The sequence below is a fragment of the Bombina bombina genome, chromosome 1 (genome assembly GCF_027579735.1).
Source record: "Bombina bombina isolate aBomBom1 chromosome 1, aBomBom1.pri, whole genome shotgun sequence".
In the NCBI taxonomy this organism is placed as follows: Eukaryota; Metazoa; Chordata; class Amphibia; order Anura; family Bombinatoridae; genus Bombina; species Bombina bombina.
This window is the reverse complement of record NC_069499.1, coordinates 489,204,785-489,222,538: the sequence shown is the minus strand read 5'-3', so window position 1 is coordinate 489,222,538 and position 17,754 is coordinate 489,204,785. Positions and strand designations below refer to the sequence as shown.

Sequence of the window (17,754 nt, the reverse complement as noted above, 5' to 3'; positions counted from 1 at the left end):
AAACACACAGGACAAAGACCACTCCAGCTCACTCATCTCTTTATTGAAAAAAAAAAAGAAACTGCTGAGTCAGTGGGAAGAGCGGGAGGGACTGGAGAGTGGTGTTAGTGAATTTTGTCCAATAACAATAGCCCAGAAAAATGTTCCGTGAGCCACCTGATACAATATTAGTTTGAAAATTGATTATCTCCTATCCTACTGTTGCTGCCAGTATTGTATCTCCTGTCAACTCCGCCCTCTCTGCTCACTCCCTTACTGCCAACCTCTCTCCTAAGCGCCACATTATGGGTGTAGTATTGCATAGATTTCTTGGGGGTTAATAGTTTAAGAGGCAGACAGAAAGAAAAAGAGAGATAGACAGATAGAGAAATATACAGAAAGATACAAGAGAAAGAGTTGACAAGTGAAAGAAGAGAGAAAGAAAAGTAGGGAGTTAAAAAGAGACGAGAGTCAAAACCAGAGATAGAGGGAAAGAAAGAGGAAGAAGGAGGGAGAAGAAGAGAGAGTGTGAGGGATAAAGTGAGAGTCAAGATCCATAGAGATACAGCATATGCTTGCCCCTCTCCCTTTATGCATAATGTAATGCAATAATACACACTAGATGTAATTAACCCTTTAAACTAACATTAGACACACATAGAACACTGGTTTAACCTATGGCTACCATAAAGCGCTAAAATGCATTGAGAAGGCTAATACTCTCCAGATAGCCCTGCATAAAAAATCAAAGGGTCTTCACCCCATCACCTATCTGCTTGCCCACATTCTGGCTTTAAGTTCTGCATCACTCACTATTCCACATTTAAGGCACAATGTGCTCCGTCAAGCAGCTGTAAAATGTAATTGTAGTCCAAGAAGCTGCAGCAACACCCTTTCAAATGAGCTGGGCTCTCCCTCCCTCACCCAAACTGAGAGGATGATTTCTGCTGCTGCCTTTTGTTATATAGCTTTTCTAAAGTTAGTACTGTAGCACTGAAAATTGAAGTATTGATGGTGGTTTCAACAGGAAAAAGCTTCTATTTTAATTTACAAAAAAAAGTAAAGAAGCTATTTGTAGAAAATGTATTACATTGCTCCCAGCATATCCCAGAGACAGTGCCATGGCTGTGCTGTGGTTAGGTTGGGTGTGTTGTGGGTGGGGATAGTCTATGTCGGGTAGAGCCGGAGTAGTACCTCATGTCATGGATACTGCAACATTTACCCTAAAGGAGAAACTGCACAGGGCGTAGTGGGGCATAGCTTCCAAACTGTGACAATTCCCTAATATGCTGGACAGTTATTAGCTCTGTTATCACCCTGTAGCAGGTAAAATGGATCATTGGGAACACATTAAGGGGAGAAAACTTTAAAGGGATATGAAACCACAAATTTTTGTTCATGATTCAAATAGATCATACACATTTCCAAAGTATTTCTATGATCGAATTTGCTTTGTTTTCTTGGTATTCTTTGTTGAAGGAGCAGAAATGCACTACTGGGAGCTAGCTGAACACATCAGGTAAGTCCATGACAAGAGCCATATATGTGCATCCACCAATCAGCAGCTAGCTCCCAGTAGTGCTTTGCTGCTCATGAGCCTACCTAGGTATTATTTTCAATAAAGGATAGCAAGAGAACAAAGCTAATTAGATAATAAAAGTAAACTGAAAAGTTGTTTAAAATTGCATGCTCTATCTAAATCATAACACAACAAGTTTTGCCACTCATCAGACAACATTAGCTATATAAGTGTTATATAAGAGTTACTAGAATCATATATTATTTGTAACTAGTCCTGAAGCCCGTTCACACAGGCCATTTTTTTGCAGTACAGCGGTCCCACCCCTTGCGCTCTCTCCCTCCCCCTCTCTTTTGCTCTCTGTCTCTCCCCCCTCTCTTTTGCTCTCTCTCTCCCCCTCTCTTTTGAGCTCTCTCTCTCCCCCCTCTCTTTTGCGCTCTCTCTCTCCCCCCTTCTCTTTTGTGCTCTCTTTCTCATCTCTTTTGCGCTCTCTCTCCCCCTCTCTTTTGAGCTATCTCTCTCCCCTATCTCTTTTGTGCTCTCTCTCCCCCCTCTTTTGAGCTCTCTCCCCCCCTCTCTCTCACCCCTCTCCTCTCTCTCTCTCCCCTCCTTTCTCTCTCTCTCCCCCTTCTCTCTCTCTCTCCCCTCTTTTGTGCTCTCTTCCCCCTCATTTGCACTCTCTCTCTCTCCCCTCTCTTTTGCGCTCTCTCTCCCCCTCTCTTTTGCGCTCTCTCCCCCTCTCTTTTGCTCTCTCTCTCCCCCCTCTTTTGCTCTCTATCTCTCCCCCTCTCTTTTGCGCTCTCTCTCTCCCCCTCTCTTTTGCGCTCTCTCTCTCCCCCTCTCTTTTGCGCTCTCTCCCCCCTCTCTTCGCACTCTCCCCCACTCTTTTGCGCTCTCTCTCTCCCCCCTCTCTCTCTCGTCCATCTCTTTTGCGCTCTCTCTCCCCCCCTCTCTTTTGAGCTCTCTCCCCCCTCCTCTCTCTCTCCCTCCCCTCTCTCCCTCCCTCCTCCCCTCTCTCCCTCCCCCCTCCCCTCTCTCCTTTCTCCCCTCTCTCTCTCCCCCCTCCTCTCTCTCTCCCTTCCCTCTCTCCCTCCCTCCTCCCCTCTCTCCCCCCCTCCTCTCTCTCTCTCTCCCCCCTCATCTCTCTCTCCCCCCTCCTCTCTCTCTCTCCCCTCCCTCCTCACTCTCTCCCCTCCCTCCTCACTCTCTCCCCTCCTCTCTCTCTCCCCCCTCTCTTTTGTGCTCTCTCTCTCCCCCTCTTTTGCTCTCTCTCTCTCTCTCCCCCCTCTCTTTTGTGCTCTCTCTCTCCCCCCTCTCTTTTGCGCTCTCTCCCCCTCTTTTGCTCTCTCTCTCTCCCCCTCTCTTTTGTGCTCTCTCTCTCCCCCCTCTCTTTTGCTCTCTCTCTCCCCCCTCTCTTTTGCACTCTCTCCCCCTCCCCCTCTCTTTTGTGCTCTCTCCCCCCTCTCTTTTGCTCTCTCTTTCTCTCCCCCTCTCTTTTGCACTCTCTCCCCCTCTCTTTTGCGCTCTCTCCCCCTCTCTTTGTGCTCTCCCTATTTAAGAAATACAATAGAGTGTAGTAAATTGGTTACAAGTAGCTCCTTTACTCCTATTTCAGCATTTGAAATAGCTGATTTAGCCTGTGGTATCGCCACCTACACTGAACAAATTAATACTGGAGTATAGGCTATTGAATAGCCTAAGTATACACAGCCAGCAGAAGAGATTACACTCTCAGTGGGATGCAGGATAGTTAAGTAATAAAATGATCATTTTCTCTCTATGTATTGAGCTTTGGTGTTCTAGCCAAATAAAAGATAAGGAAGCAAATCTGTTTACACAAACTTAGAACATAATGAGATCTGATATCACCTTTAAGTTCAACCCATTGTAATAGGCTGTGGTTTCAAAGCACAAAATAAGCTACTTCATATACACAAATAAGCATGAAAATGGAATTTCTCAAATATTTTTTACTCTGCAGTTGGTATAACAAGTCATTTAAAATACATTAATGGAAAAACAATTTTACAGTGTACTGTCCCTTTAAGTATATTTATCTGGAACACACCTGAGCTGGGTGGCATGTATTAATCAAAGGGGAGGGATTTGGTCAGCTCCCTATTTAAGAAATACAATAAAGGGGTTTTTTGGTTAAGCACACCACAAAAGGACTGTTTAATCTTAACACACATATTGTGGGAGTGCTACCAAAGTGACCAAAACAATTACAAAACAACAAAAAGTAATGTTGCACATCCAACCACTTATGTCCACTCTTTCATGGCATATTTGTATATGCTTCTGTCTGCCAAATATACTTACATAGCTTCTAATAAGATTGGGATAAACATCTTGCAATAATATTGGCTTATATTTGAGCTGCAAAAACAAATATAATTCTATCTGCTAAATATACTTACATAGTTCAAATAAAATTGGGATAAACATCTCGCAACAATACTGACTTATATTTATGCTGCAAAAAAATTTTTGCTGTAAAAAATGCCTTTAAATGAAATGGTCTTAGTCACACAATATGATCATATTCTGCTAAGCCAGTCACCACTTACAAGGTGTCCCATATTAGACCCAGAGCAAAACATATAAAAAACAGCAAAGGGGGGTTACATTGCACATTTTAAAATACAAGCTTGTTTACAAATACCCGTGGGGGAAAAGTGAACAAAAATACATTTAGCTAAATTCCAATGTCCTCCTTTCACAAAAAAGACCAATGATACCTCTGTGTATTTGCTTGTATGCTATTTCACTGAAGTTCCTGCGGTTAAATTAGCAAGGCAGTTCAGAGCCTCGCACCGCAGTATGGCAAAAGAGACATGGCTAGCTGGAGAAGCCCAGGGAGCCAAGGTTGATTGAGACCCGCACTTTTTTCCAGGCGGGTTTGAGGTAAATCATACGCCCCACTCGCCTAGATCACAGGACAAGCCGTAGAGCCAAGGCCCACCTTGAGGTATTCATTCAACCCCGGACCCCTTCAAATGACAGTACAAGGACCTCTGTAGCAGCATTCAAGGACCCCCCTCACGCAGCACTGGTGGGAGGGGGCTAGCAACGTAAGACCAGGCAGAACCAGGACCCTGTTGGAAGCACTACTAGAGCTCGACCAAGCCAATGTCGGCTCACAGAGGGCCCCGAAACAGCAAAGAAGCAGAACAAGCCCCCCCTTTCTCAGGACATGTGGGAGGAGAGGAACAAAAAAACAGATGTTGCCTTGATCCCAGGTAGGCCTCGGGATATCCCCCCTTGTAGGCCCCATGTTCACAGCAAGTCACGTCTGCCAGCAGGCAGTAGTCAGCCCCCCTCGCGCAGCATCCATGGAAGGGGAGAAGCAAACAGGTAGGCAACAGCCCAATCCCTGGGAAGGCACCAATGCGGTCATGCCCGAACTTGTATATGCAGCGAGCTGTATCCAGGTAGATAGTTATTAGCCCCCCTCACGCAGCACCTGTGGGAGAGGGGGAGTCACCAGCTATACACTTTTCACCAGTATCGTTGCAGGACAAGGTAGAAAGCAAATGCTGGGGGGAGAAAAATAACCAGTCCTTTAAAATTGCTGCAACGTGCAACTCAGTGCGATGCAATAGCACTGATGGAGCACCGGTAGCGGTGTACGATGTGCTAAGGAAGCCACCCAGGGTTTTTGGTACAAGAATTCTCCACCTTCTGGGACACACAGAGCAAGCGTTTACTTGACCTTGTGCTTACGCTCCTCCCCCGGAACTCCAGGACATGCAATCAAGGCATCAGAACATGCAATTTTAAACAACTTTCCAGTTTATATCTATTATCAAATTTGCTTTATTCTCTTGATATCCTTTGTTGAAGAGTAAATCTAGGGAGACTGATAGAAGCTCAGGAGCATGCACATGCCTATGGCAGTAGTGTTTGTAACTATGTATAACATAACTATAAACAATGTTGCAAACACTGGTGTCAGATGGCTAAAGATTCATGCACGCTCCTGAGCTCACCTAGGATTACTCTTAAAGGATACCAGGAGAACTAAGCAAAATTGATAATAGAAGTAAATTGGAAAGTTGTTTAAGACCTGACCCTGGGTTGTGCTTGCTTATTGGTGGCTAAATGTAGCCACCAATCACAAGCGCTACCCAGGTTGTTGAACCAAACAATGGGCCGGCTCGTAAGCTTTACATTCCTGCTTTTTCAAATAAAGATACCAAGAGAACGAAGAAAAAATGATAATAGGAGTAAATGAGAAAGTTGCTTAAAATGACATGCTCTATCTGGATTGTGAAAGAAAAAACTTGGGTTCAGTGTCCCTTTAAAGGGATACTAACCCCAATTTTTTTCTTTCATGATCCTCTAAAGCTCTCTGGTCTAGCGAGATTCTATAAGAAGGCAGTTTTTATCTTGGGAACTGTGTATATTATTAAAGGGACATGAAACCCCAAAATGTTCGTTCATGATTCAGCTAAAGCATACAATTTTAAACACATTTTTATTTCTATAAACAAATTTGCTTCATTATCTCGGTATCCTTTGTTGAAGGAGAAGCAATGCACTGCAGGGAGCTAGCTGAACACATCGGGTGAGCCAATGACAAGAGGCATATATGTGAATTCACCAATCAAAAGCTATCTCCCAGTAGTGCATTGCTACTCCCGAGCCTACCTAGGTATGCTTTTCAACAAAACAAGAGGACAAAGCAATTTGTAAAATTCTTTAAAATAGAATGCTTTATGTAAAACACAAACTTAACTTTGACTTTACTGTCCCTTTAAGGGGAGTTCTCCTAATATGCTTTATGTGAATGAGAGAAACTTACTTTATAACATAATGCTCAGTAAAATAAGCTGACCATATCCCCCTGTGCCGGAAAGTTTTTGAAAATTGGGCCAAAGATTTGAACATGCTGGCAAAAGGATTCTGTATCCAAATTATCAGCCAATTTTGAAGCTGCATTTATAATGATGAGCATACGTTACAATGCGTCTCCTCTGCTAATAAATAATCATTTACAAATATATAGATGCTATCACAAAAGAATAACAATGTACTTTTTATTATTACTAGGAGCTCAAGGTGGTTCTGTTGTTGAGGCACTTCTGAAAAATCCCAACTATTTAGTCAGAGCTGTTACCAGAGATGTAAAGAGACCTGCGGCTGTTACTCTACAAAAAAAGGGGGCAGAAGTAGTCAAAGGGGACCTTAATAACCTAGAGGATGTCAGCAATATTTTAACAGGAGCATATGGAGCTTTTGTAGTAACCAATTTTTGGGATAATTTCAGCAAAGAAACCGAAGTTACTCAGGTAAGTTACATTTATAAACCAACAATTGCAATTAAACAGTATGTGAAACATAAGCAAAACAAATGAACATATCTGTTTTATATATAACAGATTGCTGGACTGTGTTTATTAAACACATTTTTTGTACCCTGGTATTTGTCCTTTGAGCGAGTGGGAATGCGCTTCTTCAACTTTATTGCTATATATATATGTGTGTGTGTGTGAAAGGGAGATCAATCGCAAAAGCGAATGAATAAGAATGTACTTGGATAGCACTCCCCAATACAGCACAATACAGACAATCTGTCTGGACCACGAGTGTAACCTCATAAGTACACCACCTATACCCCCATTGCAGAAGGGGTGGTAAAGCACTACCATTTACTCTCACTCAGGATCTATAGTTAAGAGGTATTATACCCAGATATATATGATAACTAGCTATTTTTCCTGTTGTCTTCCACCTTAGTGATACTATTTGTTAGGTCCTGCGGTCCACACCTGCATTTTTTTAAATATAATTACTTCTTTTTTAATAGTTCATATTAAAAGTAAAGTTTTAAATACCCGCCTTTACCAGGGGCTTCCCTTCAGAAGTATATAGTGGTCTCTCCGTGCTGTATTGGGGAGTGCTATCCAAGTACATTCTTTTTCATTCGCTTTTGCGATTGATCTCCCTTTCTCAGTTATTTCTTTAATGTACCCCGGTCCTATCCCCCTTACCTGTATATTTTTTCTTATAAAAACCATATAAGGATATACAATTAGGAATAAGGACACAATACCAGTTGTGCCATCTAAATCCCTTTTCTCTTGTCATATATATGTGTGTGTGTGTGTGTGTATGTATACCATACATTATGTATTTTCTTATATATATATATATATATATATATATATATATATATATATATATATATATATACACACACACACATACAGACTATCAGGAACAAACACACACACACATATATATCTCAGAAAAAGGGACTTGCACTCACACCTCAATACACATCTGCCAGGGTGTCAGGAAAAAATAGATAAATCCACATATTATAGAATCTGTACTCACTAGACTTATAAATAAAGAAGATTTAAAGTGAAAGACAACCATAGCGTTTTTGAAACGCTAGGGTTGACTGTTGAAACAAATAAAGGGCACTTTCATTCATGAAGTATAAGATAAGTGACGTTTCCACATCTAAGCCAATAGCAGTGCTAGCATACAGAACAGTGCTTTATGACTAGAATAGCTATTGGTTTAGAGGTGGAAATGTCACCTCAGTGAAAAGAGTTTAGCACACTTTTTATAAAGTGATGACTGAGGGGTCTATTTATGTAGATACGGACAGACATGATCCACTATAGCGAAACATGTTCGCCACACATCGATAAATGCCGATAGCGTACGCTGTCTGCATTTATCATTGCACAAGCAGTACTGGTGAACTGCTTGTGCAATACCGCCCCCTGCAGATTAGTGGCCAATTGGCCGCTAGCAGGGGGTGTCAATCAACCCGATCGTATTTGATCGGGCTGATTGCTGTCCGCCACCTCAGAGGTGGCGGACGAGTTAAGGAGCAGCGGTCAGAACTGAAGCGGAGAGGGTCGGAAGCAGGATCCGCTGCTTCATAAATAGACCCCTGAAAGTCATATTTATTTTAAGCGATGGTAAATCCTAGCATTTATGAAACGCTAAGATTTACCATCACTTTAAAAGGGATAGTAAAGTAAAAATGAACTTTAGTTATTCAAATAGAGCGTGTCATTTTACTTACATCTGTAATACAAATATATACTGTACATGTTTATTCCAACATAAAATATATAATATATATTTTTAAAGAAAATTAAAGAACAGGGGGCTACCACATTTTTTTTTCTTCTTTGTAGGAAGCCATCCACCATCTTGCTATTCCTTCAAATCTCCCCTGAAAAATTGTTCTTCTCTCATGCACAGGTAGGCACAGGAGCAACAATGCACTTCTGGGAGCTAGCTGCTGATTGGTGGCTGCACATATATGCCTCTTGTAATTGGGTCCCCTGGTGTGTTCAGCTAGCTCCCTGTAGTGTATTGCTCCTCGTTCAACAAAGGACACCAGGAGAATGTAGCAAATTTGATAACAGAAGAAAATTTATGTTTGAATAAACATGTATATATTTGTATTACAGATGTAAGTTTGTACCTTTGATATGTAAATATACAAATGTTGGGACACCTGTACGTTCATAGCCTGCAATATGTTCTTACTCAAATGTATTTATTTTCTGGTATAAGGAGAACGGCACAGTAACATTTTCTTTTTTCCTTTTATTTCTGATTCAAGGCATTTTTATATGTATTTTCAATGTAAAAGTAAATTGTTTAACGGCAGCCTTTATAATAGTTTGTTCTTGTTGACTTATACACTTTTACTAAATGATGAGTTTGTACTTCTATCAATAAATAAGTAAAACTGAGTTTGCTAAAATTCCTCTCATAATCCACCACATAAGAAGCCTTCTAGTTGATACAGGCTGAAGTATTATAAGAATAAATATGATCTCACTAATCACTCAACAACAAAAGAGAAGATTATTGTGGTTATACCTACTATGTGGTACGTTCCAATTACTCTAAATCTTTACACTAGTCCGTTTAAGGAATAGTAATTTTATATATTTATGTTTATTATCAGCTTGTTGCAGTCTTACTTAAAGGGACATGGAACTTAACATTTTTCTTTCATGATTCAGGTACAGAATGCAATTTTAAACAACTTTCCAATTTACTTCTATTATCTAATTTGCTGCATTCTTTAGATATTCTTTGTTCAAGAAATAGCAATGCACATGGATGAGCCAATCACACGAGGCATCTAAGTGCAGCCACCAATTAGCAGCTACTGAGCCTATCTATATATGCTTTTCAGCAAAGGATATCAAGAGAATAAAGCAAATTAGATAAAAAGTAAATTAGAAAGCTGTTTAAAATTGCATGCTCTTTCTAAATCATGAAAAAAAAAGGGTTTTATGTCCCTTTAAAGATAGATTCAGATAGAATATGCAATTTTAAACAACTTTCTAATTTTGTTTTATTATCTAACTTGTTTTGTTCTCTTGATATCTTTTGTTGAAAAACATACCTAGTAGGCTCAGGAGCTACTGATTGGTGGCTGCACATTTATGCCCAATGTTATTGGCTCACTTATGTGCATTGCTGTTTCTTCGACAAAGGACACCAAGAGCATTCGCTGTCTGAATCATGAAAGAGTTTGGGTTTCATGTCCCTTTAATCATCTATCTTATCTATTGTTTCTTTCCCTACACAGCAGACATTTTTAAAGATGTTCTTTTGCTGTTTATCCGTTTATAGAATGTAGAAAATTGTAATTCAGTGTTGTGAGAAACCTTTATCTGTTTCCAAAAGGGAAAGATGGTAGCAGACTTGGCAAAAAAATTACAAGTGAAACATGTGGTGTACAGTGGCCTGGAAGATGTGAAGAAGTTGACTGGAGGAAAACTGGAAGTTTTACACTTTGATGGAAAAGGAGAAGTGGAAGAATATTTCTGGAAAATAGGGGTTCCCATGACGAGCGTTCGGATGGCTTTTTACTTTGAAAATTTTCTTACTATGATGAAACCTATAAAAGCAGCCGATGGACAGTCTTACAATCTTGGTATGTCATGGAATGTATTCTAGATGTTTAACATGACTTAACAAATGACAAAATAGGAAACATATATGGAACTCTTTTAAAACGTGATTGACAAGTTCTAGAATGTTGCTTAATAATAAACACTGTGAATATACAACAACTCTGGGCTTGTTTCCATTGAGCCGTAATTAGGTTTGCGTGCGCTCGCAAACCAATAAATATGCTGTCGGAAGCAATATCGTTTACCGACTGCTTCAAACAGCCCGTTATAACTCAATTTTGGCAACTGGACTCCGGCTGCCAAAAACATTTTCGTGTCCCATACAAAGTATCAGAAGCCGCTAATCTTTAAACAATACCAGGTTTCCAATGACCGTTCAAACTGTTAATACACTGTCGGAGGCTGCCGATACGTTAACAAAAATTACACCTGGCTACACTAGGTATAAAATAGGAAAAAAGGTGCTTTTTGAGACCTTTTTCCCATTGAAATCCAACCCGCCTCCCAAAAATAAACTCAGCACGTCAAAACCCCTCTATTCGCCATCCCCCCACATCACAATTTATAATTCATATATTAACCACTAAACCGTCAACCCCAACATCACAACTAATAATAAAAGTTATTAACCTCTAAACCGCCATCCCCCACATCACAACTAACAATAAAATATATTAACATCTAAACTGCCATTCCCCCACATCACAAAGTACCTATTTAAACTATTAACCCCTAGTCCGCCATTCACCCACATTGCAATCTACCTATTTAAACTATTAACCCCTAATCCGCCACCCCCCCACAATGCAATCTACCTATTTAAACTATTAACCCTTAATCTGCCACCCCCACAACGCAATCTATTTAAACTATTAACCCCTAATCCGGCATCCTCCCACAACGCAAATAACTAATCTAATCACTAAGCCCCCTAACCTAACACCCCCCTAAATTAACCCCATTACATAATGTAAAAAAATACTAAGTTACAATTAAAATAAAAAATCCTAACATTAATTTAAAACCTAAAATTAAATTACAATAATTAAATCTAAAATTACAAAAAAAAATAAAAAAAGTCTAAAATTACAGAAAAAAATAAACCAAATTATCAAAAATATATTTTTTTACATAATCTAATACCCCTATAAAAATAAAAAAGCCCCCCAAAATAAAAACACCCCCTAATCTAAGACTAAACTACCAATAACCCTTAAAACGGGCCTTTAGAAGGGCATTGCCCTAAAGCGATCAGGGGGTCGATCCGATATAAATCGTCGCCCGCAAAAGCCGGCGACGCCAATATTTGCGCGGGTTTGGTATCACATATACGGCGTAACCTAGAAGTTACGCCCGTATATTTCTGCCGTCGCCCGCAGTTTTTTGGGCCATAGGCAGGTATACCAAACCCGCGCAGTTTGGTATCCAATATGCAGCGTAAGGACTTACGTGGCGAAAATGGAGAAAACTTACTCCATTTTCACCTCGCCACAAAAAGCAGCCGTAAGAAGCCTTACGCTGACTATTGGAGCCCCGTAACTTCCTAAACTGGCTGCTAAAATAAACCTAACACCTAACGCATGCGCAATGTCTATCTCCCTGTCAACCGCGATCCCCCCCCCCCCCCCCGAAATCCCTAATAAAGTTATTACCCCCTAAACCGCCGCTCCCGGACCCCGCCGCCATCTACATAAACTAACCCCCTACTGTGAGCCTCTAAAACCGCCGCCATCTACCTTATCTATCCCCTAATCTGACCCCTTACACCGCCGCCACCTATATAAAAATTATTAACCCCTAATCTAATCCCCCTATACCGCCGCCAGCTATATTAATATTATTAACCCCTAATGTAAGCCCCTTACACCGCCGCCATCTCTATTAAAATGATTAACCCCTAATTTAATCTACCTACCCCGCCGCCAGCTATATTATCTATATTAACCCTAAGTATATTATAGTTAATATAGTTATTACATTATATATATTAACTATATTAACCCTAATTATATTAGGGTTAATATAGTTACTATAGTATTTATATTAACTATATTAACTCTATCTAACCCTAACACCCCTAACTAAATTTATATTAAATTAATCTAATTCATTTATAAACTAAAATATTCCTATTTAAATCTAAATACTTACCTATAAAACAAACCCTAAGATAGCTACAATATAATTAATAATTACATTGTAGCTATGTTAGGGTTAATATTTATTTTACAGGTAAATTGTTAATTATTTTAACTAGGTATAATAGATATTAAATAGTTATTAACTATTTAATATCTACCTAGTTAAAATAATTACCCAATTACCTGTAAAATAAATCCTAACCTAAGTTACAAATACACCTACACTATCAATAAATTTAATAAACTACAAACATCTATCTAAAAATACAATTAAATTAACTAAACTAAATTACAAAAACAAACAAACACTAAATTACAAAAAATAAAAAAAAGATTACAAGATATTTAAGCTAATTACACCTATTCTAAGCCCCCTAATAAAATAATAAACCCCCAAAATAAAAAAAATTCCCTGCCCTATTCTAAATTAAACAAATTTCAAAGCTCTTTACCTTACCAGCCCTTAAAAGGGCCTTTTGTGGGGCATGCCCCAAAGAATTCAGCTCTTTTGCATACAACAAATACAATCCCCCCCCCCATTACAACCCACCACCCACATACCCCTATTCTAAAACCACCCAAACCCCCCTTAAAAAAGCCTAACACTACCCCCCTGAAGATCTCCCTACCTTGTCTTCACCACACCGGGCCGAACTCCTGATCCGATCCGGGCGATGTCTTCCTCCAAGCGGCAAAGAAGAATTCTTCCTCCGGCGATGTCTTCCTCCAAGCGGCAAAGAAGAATTCTTCCTCCGGCGACGTCTTCCTCCAAGCGGCAGCAAAGTCTTCATTCTTCCGGCGGCATCTTCAATCTTCTTTCTTCGCTCCGCCGCCGCGGAGCATCCATCCTGGCCGACTGCTGTACTTGGAATGAGGTACCTTTAAATGACGTCATCCAAGATGGCGTCCGCCGAATTCCGATTGGCTGATAGGATTCTATCAGCCAATCGGAATTAAGTTAGAAAAATCTGATTGGCTGATTGAATCAGCCAATCAGATTCAAGTTCAATCCGATTGGCTGATCCGAACAGCCAATCAGATTGAGCTCGCATTCTATTGGCTGATCGGAACAGCCAATAGAATGCGAGCTCAATCTGATTGGCTGATTGGATCAGCCAATCGGATTGAACTTGAATCTGATTGGCTGATTCAATCAGCCAATCAGATTTTTCTAACTTAATTCCGATTGGCTGATAGAATCCTATCAGCCAATCGGAATTCGGCGGACGCCATCTTGGATGACGTCATTTAAAGGTACCTCATTCCAAGTACAGCAGTCGGCCAGGATGGATGCTCCGCGGCGGCGGAGCGAAGAAAGAAGATTGAAGATGCCGCCGGAAGAATGAAGACTTTGCTGCCGCTTGGAGGAAGACGTCGCCGGAGGAAGAATTCTTCTTTGCCGCTTGGAGGAAGACATCGCCGGAGGAAGAATTCTTCTTTGCCGCTTGGAGGAAGACATCGCCCGGATCGGATCAGGAGTTCGGCCCGGTGTGGTGAAGACAAGGTAGGGAGATCTTCAGGGGGGTAGTGTTAGGCTTTTTTAAGGGGGGTTTGGGTGGTTTTAGAATAGGGGTATGTGGGTGGTGGGTTGTAATGGGGGGGGGATTGTATTTGTTGTATGCAAAAGAGCTGAATTCTTTGGGGCATGCCCCACAAAAGGCCCTTTTAAGGGCTGGTAAGGTAAAGAGCTTTGAAATTTGTTTAATTTAGAATAGGGCAGGGAATTTTTTTTATTTTGGGGGTTTATTATTTTATAAGGGGGCTTAGAATAGGTGTAATTAGCTTAAATATCTTGTAATCTTTTTTTTATTTTTTGTAATTTAGTGTTTGTTTTTTTTTGTAATTTAGTTTAGTTAATTTAATTGTATTTTTAGATAGATGTTTGTAGTTTATTAAATTTATTGATAGTGTAGGTGTATTTGTAACTTAGGTTAGGATTTATTTTACAGGTAATTGGGTAATTATTTTAACTAGGTAGATATTAAATAGTTAATAACTATTTAATATCTATTATACCTAGTTAAAATAATTAACAATTTACCTGTAAAATAAATATTAACCCTAACATAGCTACAATGTAATTATTAATTATATTGTAGCTATCTTAGGGTTTATTTTATAGGTAAGTATTTAGATTTAAATAGGAATATTTTAGTTTATAAATGAATTAGATTAATTTAATATAAATTTAGTTAGGGGTGTTAGGGTTAGATAGAGTTAATATAGTTAATATAAATACTATAGTAACTATATTAACTATATTAACCCTAATATAATTAGGGTTAATATAGTTAATATATATAATGTAATACCTATATTAACTATAATATACTTAGGGTTAATATAGATAATATAGCTGGCGGCGGGGTAGGTAGATTAAATTAGGGGTTAATCATTTTAATAGAGATGGCGGCGGTGTAAGGGGCTTACATTAGGGGTTAATAATTTTAATATAGATGGCGGCGGTGTTAGGGGCTCACTTTAGGGGGTTATAGATATAATATAGCTGGCGGCGGGGTACGGGAGCGGCGGTTTAGGGGTTAATAACTTTATTAGGTTGCAGCGGGGTACGGGAGCGGCGGTTTAGGGGTTAATAGCTTTTTTATTGTTAGGATAGTGAGGGGGGATAGCGGATAGAGGGTTAGACAGTGCGGGCTATGTTAGGGAGGCGTGTTAGACAGTGCGGGCTATGTTAGGGAGGCGTGTTAGACAGTGCGGGCTATGTTAGGGAGGCGTGTTAGACAGTGCGGGTGTTTTAGACTTTAGTCAGGTTTTATAGGCGCCGGCAGTTTCTAACATGCCGCAAGTCACTGGCGACGCCAGAAATTTGTACTTACGCAGATTTCTGGACATCGCTGGTTTATCCGACTTACGGCACGTTAGCATCTGACGGCGACTTATATGGGATAGCTCGAGTTGCGAGCTGAAACTGCGGGCGACGCCGGTTCCCTCGCTTGCGCCGCAAACTGCGATCTATATCGGATCGCGCCCCAGCTCTTTTACCTAAAAATACAAATTAACCCCTAACAGTAACCCCCCCAAAAAAAAACTAACACTAAAAAAAACTAAGCTACCCATTGACCCTAAAGGGGCATTTGTATTGGCATTGTCCTTAAAAGGGCAATCAGCTCTTTTGCAGCCCATTAAAATAACAGTCTTAATCTAAAAAAAAAACAAAAAAAAACACCCCAAACAATAAAAATAAAACCTAGGTTAGGTAAAAGAGCTGATCGCTTTACGGCAATGCCCTACAAAATGCCCTTTTAAGGGTTAATGGTAGTTTAGTCTTAGATTAGGGGGTGTTTTTATTTTGAGGGGGCTATTTTATTTTTATAGTGGTATTAGATTAGGTTTAAAAAAAAAATATTTTTGATAATTTGGTTTATTTTTTTCTGTAATTTTAGACTTTTTTATTTTTTGTAATTTTAGATTGAATTAATTAAACTAATGTTAGAATTTTTTATTTTAATTGTAACTTTTTTTAATTTATGTAATGGGTGTTAATTTAGAGGGTGTTAGGTTAGGGGGTTTAGTGATTAGATTAGTTATTTGCGTTGTGGGGGGATGGCGGATTAGGGGTTAATAGTTTAAATAGGTAGATTGTGTTATGGGGGATGGTGGATTAGGGATTAATAGTTTAAATAGGTAGATTGTGTTGTGGGGTGGTGGTGGATTAGGGGTTAATAGTTTAAATAGGTTAATTGCGATGTGGGTGAATGGCGGACTAGGGGTTAATAGTTTAAATAGGTAGATTGCGTTGTGGGGGAATGGCGGTTTGGAGGTTAATACATTTTATTGTTAGTTGCAATGTGGGGAAATGGTGGTTTAGATGTTAATAACTTTAATAGATACTTTGCGATATGGGGGTTGGCGGATTAGGGGTTAAATCATTTATTAGTTATTGCGGTGGGGGGCAGTTGAGAGGTAGATATTGCGCATGCGTTAGGTGTTTGCTTTTATTTTAACAGCGAACGACGGGTAAAATATACGCTCCGCACTTGTATGCGGCGCCGTATACACGATTGAGTGTAAGTGTAGTGTAAGGTCGGGTTACCATAGTAACCTATTGATTTTCAAGAAATCCGGCATCGGGTAGAAGTGTTAACACAACGCTCACTTACACCTACACGAAAAGGGCGACTGCACGCAATGCTTTATCCTTTTCAATGGAAACCTGGTACTAAAATGGAGCCGTAAATTACTTTTAGCTGCTGGCAACTTCGGTAGCTTACGGCTCCATTTTTCAATGGAAACAAGCTCTCTGATGGGTGCTACTCCCAGTGGTGTGGTGTGTTAATAACAGAAAACTGATATATTCAGGAGTTTTAAAGGGATATGGAATACAAAGTTTCATGATAATGCAGGCAGTTTTTAAAAATAAAATAAAATAAAATTCCAATGTACTTGTCAACTTTACTTCTTTTTTGAAAGTAGCGCTTTTCCATGACAGAATATCTATGAAGGTTCTGTAGTGTGCACATATCGTTGTGTTTGCAACAATGTATAACATTGTTAAAAACATGTTGCAAACACTGCTGCCTTACAGTAAAACACCTGCATGCTGTCTTGAGTCTACCTAGGTATGGTCTCTTGAAAAGGTATAGTTTCAATAACGTATACCAATAGAAAAATGTGGTACAGCAATTTGATAGAGAAGTAAATTGCATATTCTACCTAATCATGAACATTTCATTTTGACTTATCTGTCTATTTAACTCAGTAAAGGTTCCTACTTTCTTGTATTGCTTAACTTTATATAGATCATCTATAGTGATAATTTAAAATAATGTAACCTTTATTTCTCTCCAACAATAGAAAAGATAAAGGGATAATAAACCCAGTTTTATTCTATCATGATTTAGACAGATCATGCAGTTTTAAACAACTTTCCAATTTATTTATTTTATCTCATTTGCTTTCTTCTCTTGCTTTCCTTTGTTGAAAAGAATACATAGGTAGGCTCAAGAGCAGCAAAGCTGATTGGTGGCTGCACATATATGCCTTGTGTCATTGGCTTACTTGGTGTGTTCAGCTAGCTCCCAGTAGTGCATTACTGCTCTTCAACAAAGGATATCACAAGAACAAAGAAAACTTGATAATATAAGTAAATTGGAAATTTGTTTAAAATTGTATAATCTATCTGAATCAAGACAGAAAGAGTTGTTTAAAAGAAGAGTTTCTAAGATTGGCAGTTATGATTTCA

General features: G+C 39.4%; 1 protein-coding gene across 1 annotated transcript in view; it reads left to right on the top strand.

Moving 5' to 3' along the window:
• LOC128645514 (nmrA-like family domain-containing protein 1) overlaps nt 1-17,754 on the top strand; it is a 40,174-nt gene that overhangs the window by 12,981 nt on the left and 9,439 nt on the right. The window contains exons 2-3 of the mRNA XM_053698546.1: nt 6,554-6,792; nt 10,181-10,430. Of these exons, the coding sequence (XP_053554521.1) occupies nt 6,554-6,792; nt 10,181-10,430 (489 nt within the window). The remainder of the gene's footprint in view (nt 1-6,553; nt 6,793-10,180; nt 10,431-17,754) is intronic.